The following is an 18,910-nucleotide window of genomic DNA, read 5'->3' on the forward strand; positions in this document are numbered from 1 at the left end:
GATGTAAAAATCCAGAACAGATGCACTGAATAGATAAGCAGAAGACTTCATGAAGCAGGAATAACACAACTACACGGTTGTAATTGCTGCAAATGTGTACTGAGACCACACCTAGTCACAAATGCATGGAGGAGACGTTCTAAGTCTTAATGAATACAGTTTAACTTCAAAGTAAACAAATGGAAGGACATTTAGCAACAATACATTAATAAATATTAAAAATGCATTGCTAAGGATGTATGCATAATTTAAAAATCACTTTATTGAAATAGTCCTGCCACTTTCTTTGCTTTGGGGGTTAGAGTGTTTGTAGGTGTGTGCATGAAGGATGGGCTTATGCAAGACACACTTAAAAGCAGAACAGCCTTGTGTTTTCCTGTTACAAGTGTGAGCACAACTTTAACCGCTGCGCCGACCGCTGAACATGTAAGTTCAAATATTACCAAATTTCATTTATTACTTTGTCAGGTGATTTAAATATAATCAACTTTATTTGTGATTTGACATTGGCATTTATTTGTGATTTGACCTAGTTTTTGTTTTAGAAAATAATTGAACTTAAATTACACTAGAATCTATTGTCCGTTGTTCATCTGTTCATGTGATTTAAACAGGTTGCAATTCTGTATTCTAAATCTACAGCTCTCGCACATAATGGATTTTGATCTGGGCCTGGATAACCTATCTTCATATGACGATAATTACACTTTGCCCGTATTTCCTACTGACATTGTGCCACCAAAGATTCAACCAATCCAGATAGTGGCTCTGATCCTCTATGGCCTTGTGGTCCTGCTGGGTGTCCCTGGGAACGCTGTGGTGGTGTGGGTGACGGGGTACTGCATGCCCCGCTCTGTCACGTCACTGTGGTTCCTCAACCTCGCCCTGGCTGACCTTCTGTGCTGCCTCTCCCTCCCTCTGCTCATGGTCCCGTTAGCACACGACGATCACTGGCACTTTGGTGCACTGGCCTGCACGCTGGTGAAGGGCCTGTTTTACCTGGTGATGTACTGCAGCATCCTGCAGCTGGTTTTGATCAGCGTGGATCGCTGGTTGATGGTCAGCAAGCCCGTTTGGTGCCAGAACAACAGACGACCAAGGCAGGCCATCTGTGGCTGTGTTACCGTCTGGTGCCTGTCCCTGATTGTCAGCATCCCCCAGTTTGTCTACACCAGGCAGATCAAAGCAGGTGAAGAGAAGCGAGAGTGTCTGACAGTGAACAATGCAACCAGTGCCTGGGTCGTCACATCCGTTCAGTTCCTTTTGGGATTCGTCCTCCCATTCATGGTGATTGTTATCTGTCACTTGGTGGTGTACAAGAGAACACAGAGGGGCCTGACACGAGGTCGGACCCGCTCCAAGCGGACACGGAGGATCATCATTGCTGTGGTGCTGAGCTTCTTCTTGTGCTGGCTCCCTCTGCACATTGTGGACTTCCTTACGTTGGTGACCCCTCGGGTTTCTCCTCACAGGCCCAAGCTTTACCTGGCACAGGTTTTAGCAATCTGCCTCGCATATTTCAACAGTTGCCTCAACCCTCTGCTGTACGTGTGTCTGGGCCGAGGCTTCAAAGACAGCATGAACCGCTCCCTTCGCAACATACTGCACTTCATCAGCGAGGACACACAGGCAGGCAGGAACAGCATTGCTACAACTGATACCAAAAGCTCGAGCTCGGGAAAGGAAATTACTCGAATCTGATGGTGTATTAACTTTGTTATAGTCTCACAGTAGTCCTGCAGTTTAAAGTTCAGATTCTCAGAACTAAAGCTTTAGAGTTTGGAGTTCGGTCTTTACGGACACATCATATGCTGTTATGAAGCGCTTTGTGGTGAGAATTTTGCTTAGTGACACAAAAATGAGGAAGCTAATTTGCAAACTGTGTTTTTTTTTGTTCCTCAATGACAGTTCTGATCTGCAGCTCTGACCACTAGAGGGAGCCACATGCAAACAGTGCTGGGCCTCTTAACTGGCAGTCATTGTTTCAGTGTTAAAGTCTCACTGAGCCCAATAACAATAGATACAGGTCACAGAAGAGATTAAACAGATTTAAACTGAGATTATATGAGCTCTAGTCAGTTTATACAATGAATGCATGTTTTTAAACAATCCTGCTGTAAATGTATGATTATTTTTTTACCTGTTTAAAGAATAATAATAAAAAAACTATAAAAGTGTGTTGATGTATTAAAATTAAGAGTGACATTGCCTTTATTTAAAAACTACATTCATTCCAAACAAGGCCACATGATGGCAAATACAAAAAAACATACATATTTACATTGTGGAGTAGTGGCTAGCACTGTCACTTCACCGCAAGAAGGTCACCGGGTCAAATCTTGGTCAGTTAAGGGCCTTTCTGTGTGGAGTTTGCATGTTCTCCCTGTGTGTGTGTAGGTTTTCTTAGTGTTCTCCGGTTTCCTCCCACAGGTCAAGTGATCGCAGGCTATCAGCAGTGCTGTCGCTAAATACACCAGATTCCTCTGTTAAATGATGAGATTTTAGACATTTCTGTGCTAAATGACTTGTTAAGTCTTTTTAACTGATCTACAGTTCGGTTTGATTCTTTTGCCTCCTCCTGTGACGGCACTGACCAACGAATGAACCTCGTCTGAGCAGGTACTAAAAAAAGCACTATCGCTAATGAAAAAGCAAAATGACTGTGCCATGGCGAGGCGAGTCGATTCGTAGAAACACGCCATAAATTGACCATAGGTGTGAGTGTGAGAGTGGATGGTTGTTTTATCTCTGTGTGTCCCTGTGATGGACTGGCAACCTGTCCTTTCACCCTGTGTCAGCTGGGATTGGCAACAGTGAAGGATAAAGCGATAGAAGATGAGCGAATGACTGAGTGAGTGAGTGAGTGAGTGAATTAATAAAAAAACCATAAAAGTGTGTTCTAAAATTAAGAGTGACATTGCCTTTATTTAAAAACTACATTCATTCCAAACAAGGCCACATGACGGCATATACAAAAAAAACATACATATTTACATTGTGTAGTAGTGGCTAGCATTGTTGCCGCACAGCAAGAAGGTCACCGATCACCGGATCGAATCCCAGCCGTTCTGTGTGGAGTTTGCATGTTCTCCCTGTGTGCATGTGGGCTTTCTCCAGGTTCTCTGACTGTAGGTGTGAGTGTGAGAGGGAATGGCTGTGCATCTCTATACGTTGGCCCTGGTCCAAGGTGAACCCATCCTTTCCCGGGATTGGCTCCAGGCGACCATCATGTGCAGTGTAAGGCGGTTGACAATGAGCGAGTGAGTGGTGTTTAGCAAGAATTGAAACTTTGAACAATGAATTCGTCAGTCAAGTGAGCTGATGTAAGGTCTGTGTGTGGCCAACTCTCCGCTGTCCGAATGAATCAACCAGAAATCTAGAGTTGTATGAAAAAAACCGATATGAAAAAAAGAAAAAAAAACATGGCAACATATTAAGTGTCAGTGTGACGTACCTGGGCATCATATCAGTTAATTAAAGCAGGATAATCTGCATTAGTCTAATAATGCAGATTAATAATAATGATGGCTGTTGTATACAAGAGAAATGACATCCCTGCAGACAGCAGGACTTTAATCATGTCTCTCACGACACAAAGAATGGAGGTAGGTAGAAAGTAGACTCTATTTTGATAGCGACCGAAAGTAACAGCCACAACGTTGCTGTGAAAATGGCTCAGCTCCGTGGTGAAGGTTATGGGCTTGTCCTCATACAGTGGTCATGACTTTGAGGGACCCTGAGCGGAATCTGAGGATCTTCTTCTTGAGAGCATGAGAGGCCTTGATCTTGACAAAGGCTTTTGGTTGAGTTGGGGCGTTGGCCGTGGCCTGCGGTGAAGGCGAGGATGAGGAGGAGGTCGAAACAAAGCGAGGTGGCAGCTGCTGTGGCCATACCAGCCCCCCACTCTCATCTGAGTCACTGGACAGTGAGCTGGAGGCTGGGGAATACACCTCACTCATGCTGGACTCGGACTCGATGGGGGCGGGACCGGCGTAGCCCTCCTCTCCCTGACAGAGAGGTGCTCTCTCCTGAACGTCAGAGTGCCAGCGTTCAGTTGGCTGCTGCTGCTGATGGTGGTCCTGTGTTTGGGAATGGAGATTTGAGTGAACATGGTGAGCTTTTCGAGTTGGTCGCCTATGTGCCTGCACTGCACGGGGCTCCCCTTCATCCTGGCTGAGCTCCAGGTTGGAGCACCAGCGTTGACACACACTGTGGCTGTTGCTGCCAACCTGTGGTCTGGCGACCTGGCCTTGGTTCTGTTCTCTGTCTTGGTGCCTCTCTGTGGTGCTGTATCTGCGCTCAGGCAGCACTCGCTGGCTCAGGAGACTGTTTTCTGACTGGGATCGATTGGTTTTACTGTTTGATTTCTTGGATTTCTGTCGCTCGTTGTGGCTCTTTTTGGAGGTTCTAGACTTGGAGGTGGGGTGGTCAGGAGACACAACCGCTCGCCTGGGTTTAGGCTGCTCTAGGTTGTAGTGTCTGGGTGAGCGGACAGGAGCATGGCTGGCTTGTCCAGGGATAAACTGAGCACTTACTAAATTGTGCTTGTGATGAATAGGGGGTTGAGGATGTAGATAATGCTGGGGGGATGCGGGTTCACAACAAAGGTCAAGAGCCCCAACACCACATTTGGGGTCCAGGGAGGGCAGAGGTGATGGTAGCCTCCCAGCCAGGGAGTTTGGCCTGGACTGGGGGTAGGGCAGAGCCAGATAACAGTCCTCCTCCAAAGATGGGGCCTCTCCTCCACAGGCCTCCCCCTCTCGCTGGTCACAACCCCAGCTCTGGCTCTTAGGGTCTGCCGAAAGGTCAATATGGCGGTGTAGCTGGAGGTCAGGAAGGCGCTGCTCTGTCGTAAGAGAAGGGGTTCTCCTGTGTAGTGAGTTGTGTCCAGAGGTACTGCAATATGGGAGGTCAGGGCTCAGGGTGGTGCGAGGCTGACACGGTCTCGGTGAGAGTGTGTGGCGCTGGATGAGACTCAGGATGTAGTTCTCAACTCTTAAAGCCTGCTGGTAGTCCTCCTCAGTGACCTGGTCCTCCATGGGCTGCCAGGTTTGGTTGTATGTGGTGGAGTCCAGCTGCCAGGAGTCCACTGTTGAGCCCTCCTCAGCGATGCCCTCCAGAGGTGGGTAAGGGGCAGAGAAAGAACGGGGTAGAGTGGTGTGCACCACTGGCATATCCACCTCTCCATTCAACATGACAGGGTCTCCTGATGACAGACAGGAAGTTGTCACATGATATAAGGTACAGGGTATTTGCATTAGAAAGGAGAACCAATATTTATATCAGTTAGAAGTCACGACATAAACACACTCGTCTGTGCGTTTATATTGTGGTCCTTTCTTTTTTGGTAAATACAAGACCATATTACAAATATGCAGCATTCAAATGGGGTTTAAACACACCAAGATCAGCATGTCCTGCATATGACATGATTACAAGTTCATAGGTTGCTTGGTATTGAGGGGTCAAAAGTGGGTCAAAGTGTCCAGCTGAAGGTGACCCTGCTGTTTTACTTTCAATTAACCCTTAGAACACAGAGAATTTCAGCTGTTTTTTCTCATTACTATGTTTAAAGGTACAGTGTGGTACAGAGGGTATAAGAATGTGTAATATCGACTGTCTTATATCCTTTTTTTCCAGCACAACCTATGCAATCTGATGAACATATGAAAATTATATAAAAACACCTGAGCAAAAAGTTCAAAGTTCACTTGGTTCATTTTTATGAACAAAAAGAAAAGAAAAACAGTTTAATCACAACTTTGACTCAACAACACATAAGAAGAAGAAAAAACCCCGGATGTCCATATAAGGAGTTGTGTATTATTGCCAGGGCAATTTACCATGGGTGCACCTGCGGCACAGATCCGTACCGCGTGAGCACTAAAGGTTAAAGTTCTGTTCTTTGATTTAAAAGACATCAGACCAGAGATAATATTGGTCTGGCGTTTCTACAATGTAGAGCTCCACAAGGTGTGACATATAGCTCCAAAATGACTCCAGCCCTTCTCCTCCTGGTCTGGTAACTTGAGGTAAACATTATAATACATGTGTGTTTTCATTGGTGACAGCCTAAATTAGACACAGCCAGTTGAACGTTGTGGATGAATAATAAATCTACCATGTTTTTTTTTTTTTAAATGCATAAAAAGAACAAGAATAGAAGAAAGCATGTTGTGATTTAATCAGAGGGTATGCAGTACGTGAAGCTTTCCTTACCCACAGACTTTGGCCTGTCATTGGTGTAACTCCAGGAGGAGGCGGTCTCTGCGGGCTCAGTGGAGAAAGATCTTCCTCTTGGTGACTGACCCTCACTTGACTCATAGAAACCTACGTGCAATTACAGAGGCAGAGAGGCAGAGAGAGAGAGAGTGAGATGACTCTCCCATTTATTACAGCCCACTGATTGTTCCAGTCGTCTAAAAATATGCTGCTTCATGCAGACGGTGTCTCACCACATTTCACTAACAGAGCATGAAAACAAAATTACAAGCAACTGAGGCAAAAAATAACAACACGAGCAGAGGAAAATTACAAACTCTATGCAGGTAGGTTACACATAAACATGACTTCTGTTGTATAGAGCAAGAGTCTCATGCAAAAAGTCGCTACACGACTGGGTTGGAAGTGAGTAAATGACAAAGTGCACATTTTGAAAGTCATGTGTGGATTAAAAGAGTGGAAGTACCAGAGCTCGGCCGGCTGTCGCCCGTGTCTCCTTGAGCTCCATCATAACATCCGTCGTCTGTGTCGATCCTCAGCTCTCCCACCTGCTGTTCCAGTGCCTGCATCAGGCCCCATGGGGAACTCTGAAGAGCACTCTGTAACACACACAAGTACACACATGCTCAGATCGCTTTTTTGATGCCGTGTTTGATTGCACTGTGCTGGGAATAGATGCCTTAATAGAGGGTAAGCGATTCCCACAACAAAGCAACATTTTGACATGGGTTATTTTGTCAGATGATGAAATGCTACAGGCAGACGCTGAGGTGTGAATCCTTTATTGCTTTTTTCCTCCAGCTGCACCTGATCTCATTAACGGCTGTTGACATAAGCTCTTACATTTTTATTCCTATAAGTGTTTTGTGTTTATGCATAAATGAGCTGCATCTATTTCTACAAGGGGTGGGAATCACAGGGTGTCTCAAAATACAATACGATACACGATACATGGTCCACAATACCAATAATACACCGATACAGTGATTCTGTGATCAATCATATAGTATATACATCACGGTATCTGTCAAACTGAAGAAAACATAACCTTAAAAGTGCGATCGATTATCGTATTGCACGAAGAAAGACGACGATATATCACCAAAACGATATTTTGACCCACCCCTAATTTCTACAATAAAATTCAAATAAAAGCATTATTTTGCCCAGAACTCATCATAATAATTAATCAGCATAATAATATGACAAGAGAGCAACTGTCATTTCAATTTGTGCGAGGATTTTTTTTCTACCAATGTGGATGAAAAAAAAAATTACCATCAAAGAAGAACACGCAAAATGTCAACAAAAAAAGATAAAACCACAGGTCAGATGGAAACTGTGCTTCACTATTTACTCAAATAAACATGTGGTTATCACAGGTCATCACTCAAGTGCATCTTTACAGAATCCATATCTGTCAGTGGGCTCTCTTACGTAAGTAAGCTTAGAGAGGAAGCAGTCAGTTTGGTAATGAATAATTCAAGGGTGAGTGAAGGGTAGGGGGATGTTCTCTCATGGGTCTGTAAGTGGTGTGGGGCAAAGACACACACACACACACACACACGCACACACACACATACAGACAAATACTCACAGTATGGTCAAATTGGTGGATTTGTCGTATTATAACTGACAAATATATCATAAATCAACAACAAACAAAACTTTTTTTCATCACAATGCTTTTCTAATACCCATTTTCATTTTTACCAGGTAACTACAGTGTTTTTTTCAATTTCTCCTTTTTACAAAAAAACACCCATAACAAACCAAACAGAACAAAACTAAAAACTGAAACAACACATGGCTCATTTCAACAGTCTACACTACAAACATATCACAGATTCAGGAGACTCCTTGTATAAAAGTAGAAGACAAGTTCAAACAGGGTCGCCAGACTTTACAAGAACTGGTCTACTCTGTTATGTAGAGGATTTGTAAGATATTCCAAAGGAACCTGCTCAAATACGATCTTACATCCTAAAATTTGACTGAAGGTCTCTCATTATTAATCCACTGCATCAATATATCTTCCCTCGCAGCAAAAGAGAGAATGTTATATAATCTTTTACCAGTGACAGTATGTATACTTCGACTTGATATACAAGTCGATTTAGTTAATGCACTTAATATTCACCATACATACAGCTCAGAAACACACACCAAACACACACATGTACCTTTAACACGCAGGTCCCTAACAATATTGCACTGCTGAATACACTAAGAAAGGAAAACATCCCAGTGTGTGCTGATACTGCTACTACTGTAATGCGGTCTCTTTAAATATATGGCTTTCTGAAAGGACCAAAATAAATATTTATCAACCACTGGTCTAGCCTTGTTGAGCTCAATACAAATTTCTATATCTATATCTGCAGTATATCTATCTCCAGTGTAATGGTCCAAGTCCATATTTTTTTAAAATAAAGAAAGAGTTGCAGGAACACACACACTTCATTACCACAAGTTGAGCATGTTCTCGTTACGGTGACACTTGCTACACCTCTCGTGATGAAGCACCTGTCAGTCTCCTGCACGTCCTGAGCACCGTGTCCATACGTCTGTGTGTCTTTCTCACAACCTGGATGAGAAGCTGCTGGTGAACTTCTACCGCTCTTCCATAGAGAGCCTGCTGCTGTACTGCATCACAGTGTGGTACGCCAGCTGCACTGAAGCAGACAGGAAGGGTCTTCAGAGAGTCATCAACGCAGCACAGAGGATCATCGGCTGCACTCTCCCCTCCCTAAAGGACATTTACCACTCTCGCTGCCTGAACAGAGCGAGGAACATTGTTAAGGACAGTTCCCACCCCGGCTTTCATCTGTTCGACATGCTGCCCTCTGGCAGACGCTACAGGTGTGTCCGAGCTCGGACAAATAGACTTAAGGACAGCTTCTTCCCCAGAGCCATAACCACACTGAACATGGACATGCACTGACCATCCTACCTCTACCACATACTCTCACACATTCTGGCATGTGCAATACTCTACATTTCATGCTGAAATGCTTATTTATTTAATAATTTACTCCACACTATGCAATACTTATATACTGTGCACTACTTATATTGTATATACAGATTTTTATCCTGCTTAAATTACATTCCAACTGTGCAATATCTGTATTTTTAAATGGTACCCTGCTAAAATCACTTTCATACTGTGTAAATGTTTATATTTCTATTTTTATATACTGCAAAATTACATTTCACTCTGTGATATTTATATTCTATATGCTGCTAAAATCATATCTCACACTGTGATATTTATATTTCTATATTTCATATACTGTTAAAAAAAACACTTCACACTGTGGAAATAGTCTTATTTATTATTTTTTATACCCTGCTATGGGTCACGTCTCATAGAAATGCACTTTTTATATTTAAACCCTGATACAGACCTGCTATTTCATATTGTGCAATAAGAATGATGGCTGTATATCCTTTAATGTAGTACGCTGCAACTGAAAACCCACCTCACGTTAACTAGGGTCACTTTTTCTTTTTAATGTCCTTGACCCATACACTGGTTGTTGTTGTTGTTGTTGTTATTGTTCTTCGTTGTTAGCTGTATGCACTTTCAAGGTGAAGTCAAGTAAATCTCGTTGTACAACTTGTATAATGACAATAAAGGCATTCTATTCTATTCTATTTAACACTACTGCCTATGGAAAGTGGAAATGTAGAGAGAGAGAGAGAGCCTACTGATGGGTAATCACCAGGAAGTGCAGTTTGTCACACTGCTGAGCAGCCGTCTCAGCTATGTCTGCAACAAGCCTGGAGGGACAATAAAGCAACGTTAAAGCAAAAATATACGACATACCCGCAAGGAGGGCGACTCCGCTGGTTGCAAAAAGACCTTTGTTCCAATGAAAGTCAACGGGAAAATGAACTTCTCAGTGGATTTCTAATGTCAGTTAACATTCCCTGAGGAGTTAATGCGCTTAATCACTAGTTTCAGCTCTTCTTCAATAGAACATGAATGTCGATTTTGTAAATTACGTTCCTATTTAGAGGAAAATAGACCATAAAGTACAATATATATATGTGAGTGGACACCAGTGTGACTGACAGCTGATATCGTCCAATACGAGACGGTTCAAATCTGTAAAACCTCAACATGACACAGATCAGGAGCTCAGATCTTCATGGGTGATGTCACGGCCGGTTGCAAGGCCCTTGTCAAAAGTTATTTTAACCAAATGAATTTCATTTTAAAGTGATGATTCTACACGTATACAAACATAAACGTAGGGGTAGTATATTCATCATGCCAATAATACCTCGCACTGGACCTTTAAACAGGAAAACTGATGTTCCTTTGGTGAGATCTTTGTGGTCATTCGCTCCAGTCAGTGCAGGAGCCCTGACTCCTTTGTCCCGCAGACGAAATGAGGTCATAATGCAAATACTGCTGAGAGGCAATTGACCCGAGCTAACCTATGCTTCCTACGTAACTTCACCACAAACACTGTCGTTCCTTTTGTCCCGACAAAGGTGCTCATTGTGTTACTATAAACAAAGCGTTAGTGAGGCGACATCAATAGAAACAAAGAGTGAGCAGCTTTGTCTTAGGTAGTGGTTGTGGGCTTGAGAAATCACTGGGAGGAGGAGGAGGAGGGACTACTGGAAATCAATTAATCAATGATGATGTTCCACACAATTGATTGCTTGCATGCGTCTTTTTCGGCCGTGCCTGCAACTGAACATGCGCCGAAGAAGCCATCGTGTGTCTCATTTCATTACGGTGCTGCAGGAAACACAATAAAAATGTGAAAAAGAAAAAAAAAAAACCAAACCAATTAAAAAGAATTAGACATTTTGATGGCGTGGCTTTAGGGGACGCTTGAGGGAGCATTGTGCAGGCTGGTCTTTGATTGCACTCTATTATTAATAGTCTCTGACTGGTTCCCTGACACTGCACACTGTGTCATTTCTGTTTAACTGCATCCTCTGCTGGAGCCTGATGGGGGATGGGGAAGACACAGAGGACACGTTGCAGCCACCCTCACCTAGACATTATGCTGTTACACAGTGGGTGTACACAACACACTGGCTCCGACAGTGAAACAGAATGACCTGCAGGTGAATCCGGGACAATATTATGATTGATTTCTTCCCGTTATCACCTGTTAGATCATGAGCAGCAGCTGATGAGTGCAGACGAAAATAAAGGAAAGTAAACAGGCTTGTGATTCTGTTATCTGTCTACAAGACGAGGGAGGAGATACAGATCTTGGCTTCTGTAAAGAGGTCTTTGAGGTGTAGGAATATATGGAACAGCACACATGAGGCATGGAGCCGCACTGCTGGACCCTCTATAATTAAAGCACCGTTGTGACTGACTCCACACAGAAGAGGACTGTGGAAGGCCAGAAAACACACATATGGACACTTTGATGAATTATTTTAATGAGGTGAATCACATTTTAATGGCAGTGTCTGATTAGACAGAGGTTGGATTTGCACACAAAGCTGCACACAGTGTTTACATAATCATCACGAGTGGCTTAATCGGCTAATTGTGACTCTGTCCTTCTTACACTTTAACTTGTAAGCAGGGCGGCTAAAGTGAGCAGTGGTTCACGCTTGGGTCTGACGTCTATGGGACCAGATTGGAGTCTGTCTCATGTGTTGTCTGCAGTTTGCAAATGTGCACTGGACAACCTAGTTTCTGTGTGTGTGTGTGCATTTATAACCATTCAGATGCACATATCCCCTGTACCGATGTGCACAAAGAAGGCAAAGATGATTTTTTTATTCCCCCTCCATACTGTTGTGGCAGAACAAAGCAGAGGAAACCACCTAGTGATCCATTTGGCTGATCTACCACCGCTGTGCAGACTCACAGCTCTGTGCTCCCACTAATGATGTACTGCTGTCTTGACACAAGGACACACGTCCTGGTCGATGATGACCAAGTGGCTCAGCGAAGGCACAAGCATATATGGAACACAGGGAACATGCACATGTTTTCATACACAGACCCTGTCCCCATGCTGGGTTTTCTGTAAATCCACTCTCTGTTATTGAATCTATCATAAAGAAATAAGCTAATGCCACACTGCACAATTGTAAATAATCATTGATTTTGATTGGATCATTCATGTTGTTCTAACATTGTATTGCTGTGGAGTATGGTCTTTCATTAATACATTATTTTATTATATAATGTTCTTGAGTTCATGTGTTATGTGACTGGAACTGTGCTTGTTTTGAGAGCAATACATTTCGTCTCTGAGTTCATTAGTAATATTGGATTAAGAGCAAATTTAACACCACAGCATGGTTGAAGTTTGGATGTTATATAATTCATATATCCTCCTCATCTTCTGTGTCCACACACACACACACACACACACACACACACACAGCATGCTTTCCCAGCTGCTGCGTGGCCCCACAGCTGTCAACACCTCCAACAGTCACTGTAAAAATGTCTGTCTGGGGCCAACTTCATGTTCAAGGCAGCTCCACGGACGCACACGCAGTTTCGGAGACTTTAACCTGACAGTCTCGGGATCAGGTGTTGTGCATTGATAGTTTGAGTCAATGTGAGACTTTAATTTCAGTCCTGTAGGGCAAACAAATATCCTCTCAGGAATTTCCCCACCGTGTAATTACTCACGCGCTCGGGGAGGCACAGCAGTTATTAAACATCGATCTGCAGACGCGTTGCTCAGAAAATGAAAACAGGGAACATATCTTGCCCTGCGGGGAAACAGCGTGTCACTTCTCCTGTTTGCCGTCATGTGCGTGGATGGAGCGCGTTGACAGCTCCGCCAACACCAGTGGACGTGGATTTAAAACTGCTGCGCGTGGCTCACTGGAAACACTTGACCCGCATGTATTTCTTCTGAATTGGTTTTCTGAGCATCTTTGTTCTCCATCATGTGTCATGTCTCCAGTGCACGAGCTCAGATGGCTCAGACTCATTAAGGCAAAGATAAATAGTGTCCATATAATGTGCCAAATACCCAGAGTACAAGGCCACCTATGCGTCTTAACCTCTCACTGGGGCCTCGGCTGGCATCATTAGTATTCTGCTCCATATGCGCCTATTGTTGAGCCGCCGGCGGAGGACAAGGAAGGAGGGAGGAGGGAGAAGAGGAGGCGGCTGATTTAATTTCTTTCTCACCTCTTTAATAATGGATTCCCATGTAGCAATGTTGAGACACTTTCGCGCAAAAGCAGCAGCCAAACAAACACACGAGGAAACCAATCACACCCAAGAATAAAGTAATGCATTTCATGTATACCAGATTCAGCACAAATACACACTATAATAAACCCAGCCAGTTTAGAGTTGGCTCACGGATGCGCAAAACTGCTGCTGTATAAATTCTTTCATACAGGAACTTTCATTAATCTCGGTCATCCCACTGTTTCATTCTCATGTTAATGTCGGCACCGCTGCTGCGCCTCACTGGAACATATTGGACGCAACTTGGATTGAGCTCCGACGAAGAAAGGCGCAGATAATTATGACATAAAAATGTTGGCCTCAACAGCAACATCCAAGGAGAAGGAATAACTCACTCCTTTATGATGTGCAGAGAACACAAATAAGAGCTTGTTAAGTAGTAAAAGCTACAAAAGTCCGTGATGAGGGAACAATGGGCCATTAAAGAGTGGGTTTGTGCCACAAACGGCGGCTGCTCCACCCCCTGATTTCGTTACCCACAGGCATAAATCTCAGCCTGAAGCGCAGAGACGCACCACATCCTTTCATGGAAGCAGCCTATTAATCAAGTTGAGTTACTTTTTTTCGCACATAGAGGTCACATCCACACAAAGGGCGCAGCCCGCACCAAGAGTCCACGCAACGGTCAAGCAGATTACAATGAGGATACGCTTAGGTATTCAAAACTATGTCGGGCTGCTGTGATACATGATGCAAGGGGGTAAAGCAGGGTTCATCGCCACAGGGTGGGGTAACATGGTGTGAAGTAAACATGCTGGAATCCAGTCAACATTATAAGTTCTTACCAGTTGGCGCCTGAGTGTCAAGTTTTCCTGTCCCCAGCTGCTGAAACACGCCAGCTCTCCCGTGGATCTGTGCTGGGACAGCGGCTCCCCCAGAGACAGCGCTCCCAGCACAAGACACTCCTGCCTCTGCTTGCGGAGCTCCAGCTCACACAGTCCGGCCAGACTCGCCTCCAGACGCTCCTTGGTCCGACTGCGCTCCACAGTCAGCGGGAAGGAGAACGCGCGGTGCATGCCCTCCACGAGTTCCAGGAATACCTGCTGCAATAATAAAAGCTTATTATATTTTCTGTTTTCTGAAGTTGTCCAAGTGGCCCAGATTTACGAGGGCACTCTCGCGCTACACAGGGCCATGCTGCATCTCATTCCCTGTGATGGTGTGGTTGCCTTGGAGCGGCATGCTTTCCCAGAGCGTTTTATGCGCTATTCATTTTCTGTTTCGCAGCTGTCAAACGCAGCGGCAGAGCTCCGCCCTCTGCGCCCAGGCACATCCACATCCACATCCACTGTGCACACTCAGACTCAGCCTTGATTGGATGCGAGAGGCCAACAGTGTAACGCTGTCCCATCCCCCTTGATTCATGGCAGTGACGCGTCGACCTCACCCATCCTCTTCCAATCTTGGCCTGCGACTAATGGAGAACTTCGGGGCAAGGTTTATGTCTGTGGCAGTGGCGAAAATAATGGCGTTTTATTACCACGAAGGATTTAAAGACACCATGTAGGAGCATGGCGAAGGATGTTCTACATGAATCACATTGAACCTGTGGAGAAAAAGCAAAACATGTGAAATGGATGCAGATATTAGACAGGAATAACATGAGGAAGCTATGTATAGTGCAACATTATACTATTAAATACAATTATTTTAGAATGTTTTTTTTATTTAATATATATTTATTGTTTAAATTCTGATTAGTAGCACTTTTATCTTACAACTGTTGTTGATGCATTATTTATTTGACCACCTAACAAAACATTTTCATTATTATTTATTTGGCAAATAACTAAATTCACTAAATTCACCCGAATGTGAGCTGGCTCACTAGACTGCTCTGACCATAACATTCAACCACTAAAACCTATTTCTGACGTTTTCTGTCCAGGAATGTAAGTAAATAACTAAGTAATAATCAAGATATAATAATGTACCTTATAACTCTGGATTGGTAGGGGTTACATGCTCTGTCTTCTCAGCATGAACAGTAGAGGAAACCAGGTGCATGTACAGTGAATTTGGTCAATATCACTCCTTGCAATAAAGACTTATAGGGTGCAGTCACTTTTCGGGCAGGCCCTGCCGAAAGCAAAGTTCACTGTACATGTGCCTGGCAAACACAGAGAATGTTATGCAGAATGTAAAGGCAATCCGTTACAGTTAACAGTTCTATATACACAGTGCATTATTGTATTCATAATTATACTCTTAAAAGTACAAGTTATCCAAAAAGTTACTTAAATAAATGTAACTAGTTATTACCCACCTCTGATAGCACTTACTGATTTCTCATTATGTGTTATATGATTGCTATCTAATATGACATTAAAACATTGTCTTCTTTCTTTCTTCACAGGCTACAGGACAAAAAAAACATTTCTCTCGGTGCTGCACCTGCCAGCTGACCCGTATATTATATCTAGAGTAGACCTAAGCTTACTTCCTCTGAACTGATGCACGTTCCCGTCGGGGGCAGTCCTTTTTCGGCAAGCAGTCTCTTTTCGGCACTACACCGGCTATAGCTCCTATACCAAAGTAACAATATGCAACATCAATGTTTTATTACCTTTTCATTAGACTTTGTTAAAGTGCAGTACCAGATTAATATTTCATCTCATACAAGCTTCCTCTGTATTACTCTACTGTAAAGCACAAACATACTCACTGTAAAGAAAACATGAAAAGCCCCTCTCTATGACAGTGAAGAGGAAATAAGTGGGATTTATTCAAATCCAAATGCCCTCTTTCATCCTAAAAGTGGAACAAGCAAAATGTCGAGTCTCAAAAGCAAACACTTTCTGTTCAATGTTTTTTTTTTATTCATACTTCCAGTCTTTACTTCACATGTACCAGGAAGCCACTTTTATCGTCATTCTATATGAGGCAAAGTCATCGGCAAATCAAAACCCGCGCGCAGCGCAGGCCGGATTCGTTTGTCAGTGTGTGTGGTGTGCACACTGCAGATACACATAACATATACTTACAGTATATTTATCTCATGTATAAAGTTCACTAAAAGTCTCTCTAAAGAGATCAAAACATTAAAAAAAAAGAAAGAAATAAAATAAATCAACATACAGTAGAATTCTTGCTGAACAGAAACTACACCAGTAGAAGACACACTTGAAGAAGAGCAGTTGCTATGGGTTTGATCAGTGGTCATTCATTAGAAGGTTGTGTGTGTGTGTGTGTGTGTGTGTGTGTCTGAACCACGGCTATTCCTTTAGTACTGTTGTTGCATGAGTGGCACTGTTGTCTTTCTGGCTCTGCGATGGCAAGACAGATGCCAATCGATACGGCAAATGAGGTGCTCAATTCGTTAAATCGTCAGTATAGTAGCATCTAAGAACTCTCAGTTCACCTCGGTGCCACAGGTTGTGCAGTGACAGCAAGGAAAGGAAAATGGAAAGAATCACTGATTGATGTGCTTGAATGGAATTTGCTGGTAACAACGACAAAACGTGGAATTTGTAGCGAATGACGATGGCAAACAAATGTGTAAGCGTGGAGACTTATGGGATTGAAATCCGGTCTGCTGTGAGAGTCTATTGGATCGAATATTGGATTTTTAGTGCACTTCACCATTCCACTCAGCCTCGACAGTGAAGTACAAACACAGGATCAAACCAAAACACACCTCAGCATTGATAAGCTGCCTTTCCACCAAGCGGTGCAGTGCAGTCACGTTCAGTGGGGCGAGTAAGTGGGATGACAACAGCCTCGCCATCCACGTACATACTGTACACAGTGTGACATCATACCGGCAAAACACAGTCCAGCACGTGACTAAATGAAACAAAGAGGAATGGGACACATCTCCACGAGTTACCGCTGCACGGTGACACGACAACACAAACCACGCGGGAGCCTCACGCTGTCGTAACGCACGGCCCACGTTAAAAATGGAAGGTTTTGTGTGTTTGACATCAGTCTGACATTCCACAGACTGGGACAGCACTGTGTCTCACAGGAGCCCCAGCAGAAGGGGGACAAAACGTGGGACAGTATGGATCAGTCATTTTAGTACCATTCACAACGTAACTCTCGACAAACGATGGCAAACTGAACATATAACTGTACAGCTTAGTGGAAATACGGCTTTAATGTCTCCTTCCAAAACTATTGAAGATTTTTGACTCCTTTAGACCAAAAAAATAGTTATATGATCATTTGAAAAAGAAAAGGAAGAGGAAAAAAAATACAACTTTATCACCTTAAAAACAAACTCTTTAAAGCATTTCAGCCATTTCATAAATACATTTTTTTTTTGTACCATCAGATACATGAAGCACAACTTCACTAGAATCGTTCAGTGTCATTGGGATTGTGAAAGTGATTTCTATAAAACAGAAAACATTTCCAGTCACATTCGGGTCTTATGGTTTTCCATGAGTTTTTCATGACATCATCTCTTTCCAGTGTAACACACAGAAACAGCAAGTGTCCAGTCCTGAAGCTTTTTGTCAGTAAATCATTCAGTAACGCTGCACTCTGGCACCCTCTAAAGATACGCTTCCCTTATACAAGTCACACACACTTGACAGTGTGTCAGACCTCACAGTGGAGTTGCTTTGTTTGGGATTTCCTCTGGAAGATTCAAATCAACTCAATAATATTCAATTTAGGCAAATGTAACCATTTCTGAGCAGTAACAAACCAGCGGGATTAAAATCCAGCTCTTGTAATGAGTTTGGAAGTTGTACATTACACGGTGTAGTTGTTAAATTAAATAAAAACACACCAGTAACTCTCTCCTCATGCCCACATTTACCTCCAAACTAAACCCCTGCCATTTCTCTTGATCATTCTTTACCTGAAAGGCCTTAAAGTGCTTCTCTTTCGCTTTCCTTTTTTTTTTTTTTTTTACTTGAGGAAGTTTTTCTTACTTTGGAGGTGTGATTTCGGTCTCTGTGAACAAACGCGCTCTTTACCACACCTAATCCAGTACATATAATACATGACATACATGATAAATACTTTATTTTAAAAACAACGTGATCTCTACTTATTTCTTTTGGTTCAATTTAGTTGCATTAATTTTCATGCTTTTATTGCATCCAAGACAGACACTTGTGACAAGGGAGAATATAATTTGGGTTGAGTAAGGGGTTTTCAAAACAACAGTTTGACAGTTTGGGAAATGCACTTTCTGTCTGTAGACGATTTTTTTTTATATCTGCACAATAAATATGAAGCTAGAGCTATCGGCACGACTTTGCTAAGTTTAGCACAAAGAAACAGGGGGAAGCAGCTGGCCAGTCTAAAAAAATAAAAACACTGGGAATCAACTTGCTATGAATGCATAGACTGTCTGAAACCTGTATTTTCTTAAGTGGCCACCAGGGGGGCCACTCTACTGGCTTCCAAAAAGAAAAAAGTCAGTTTGTGTCTAAGTCTATGAGAAAATAACCTACTTCTCACTTGATTTGTGACATTTAACATTTTCATGAAGAGTTTCAGGTCTTTTTTTTTTTC

The 18,910-nt window shown here is 43.0% G+C and overlaps 2 protein-coding genes across 2 annotated transcripts; one reads left to right on the forward strand and one right to left on the reverse strand.

Moving 5' to 3' along the window:
- The first annotated feature begins 351 nt into the window (after positions 1 to 351).
- Positions 352 to 2,160, forward strand: LOC122773252 (C5a anaphylatoxin chemotactic receptor 1). Its single transcript, XM_044031772.1, has 2 exons — positions 352 to 426; positions 643 to 2,160. Exon 2 carries the CDS (start codon positions 655 to 657, stop codon positions 1,699 to 1,701), a length of 1,047 nt encoding a protein of 348 aa, XP_043887707.1. The 5' UTR covers positions 352 to 426; positions 643 to 654; the 3' UTR covers positions 1,702 to 2,160.
- A 735-nt stretch (positions 2,161 to 2,895) lies between these two features.
- Positions 2,896 to 17,654, reverse strand: LOC122773251 (dapper homolog 3-like). The gene is made up of 4 exons (XM_044031771.1): positions 14,221 to 17,654; positions 6,689 to 6,821; positions 6,220 to 6,330; positions 2,896 to 5,206 (listed from the first exon to the last, which is right to left on the reverse strand). Exons 1-4 carry the CDS (start codon positions 14,449 to 14,451, stop codon positions 3,708 to 3,710), a joined length of 1,974 nt encoding a protein of 657 aa, XP_043887706.1. The 5' UTR covers positions 14,452 to 17,654; the 3' UTR covers positions 2,896 to 3,707.
- Positions 17,655 to 18,910: the final 1,256 nt, after the last annotated feature.

This window comes from Solea senegalensis, linkage group LG8 (assembly GCF_019176455.1).
Source record: "Solea senegalensis isolate Sse05_10M linkage group LG8, IFAPA_SoseM_1, whole genome shotgun sequence".
Lineage (NCBI taxonomy): Eukaryota > Metazoa > Chordata > Actinopteri > Pleuronectiformes > Soleidae > Solea > Solea senegalensis.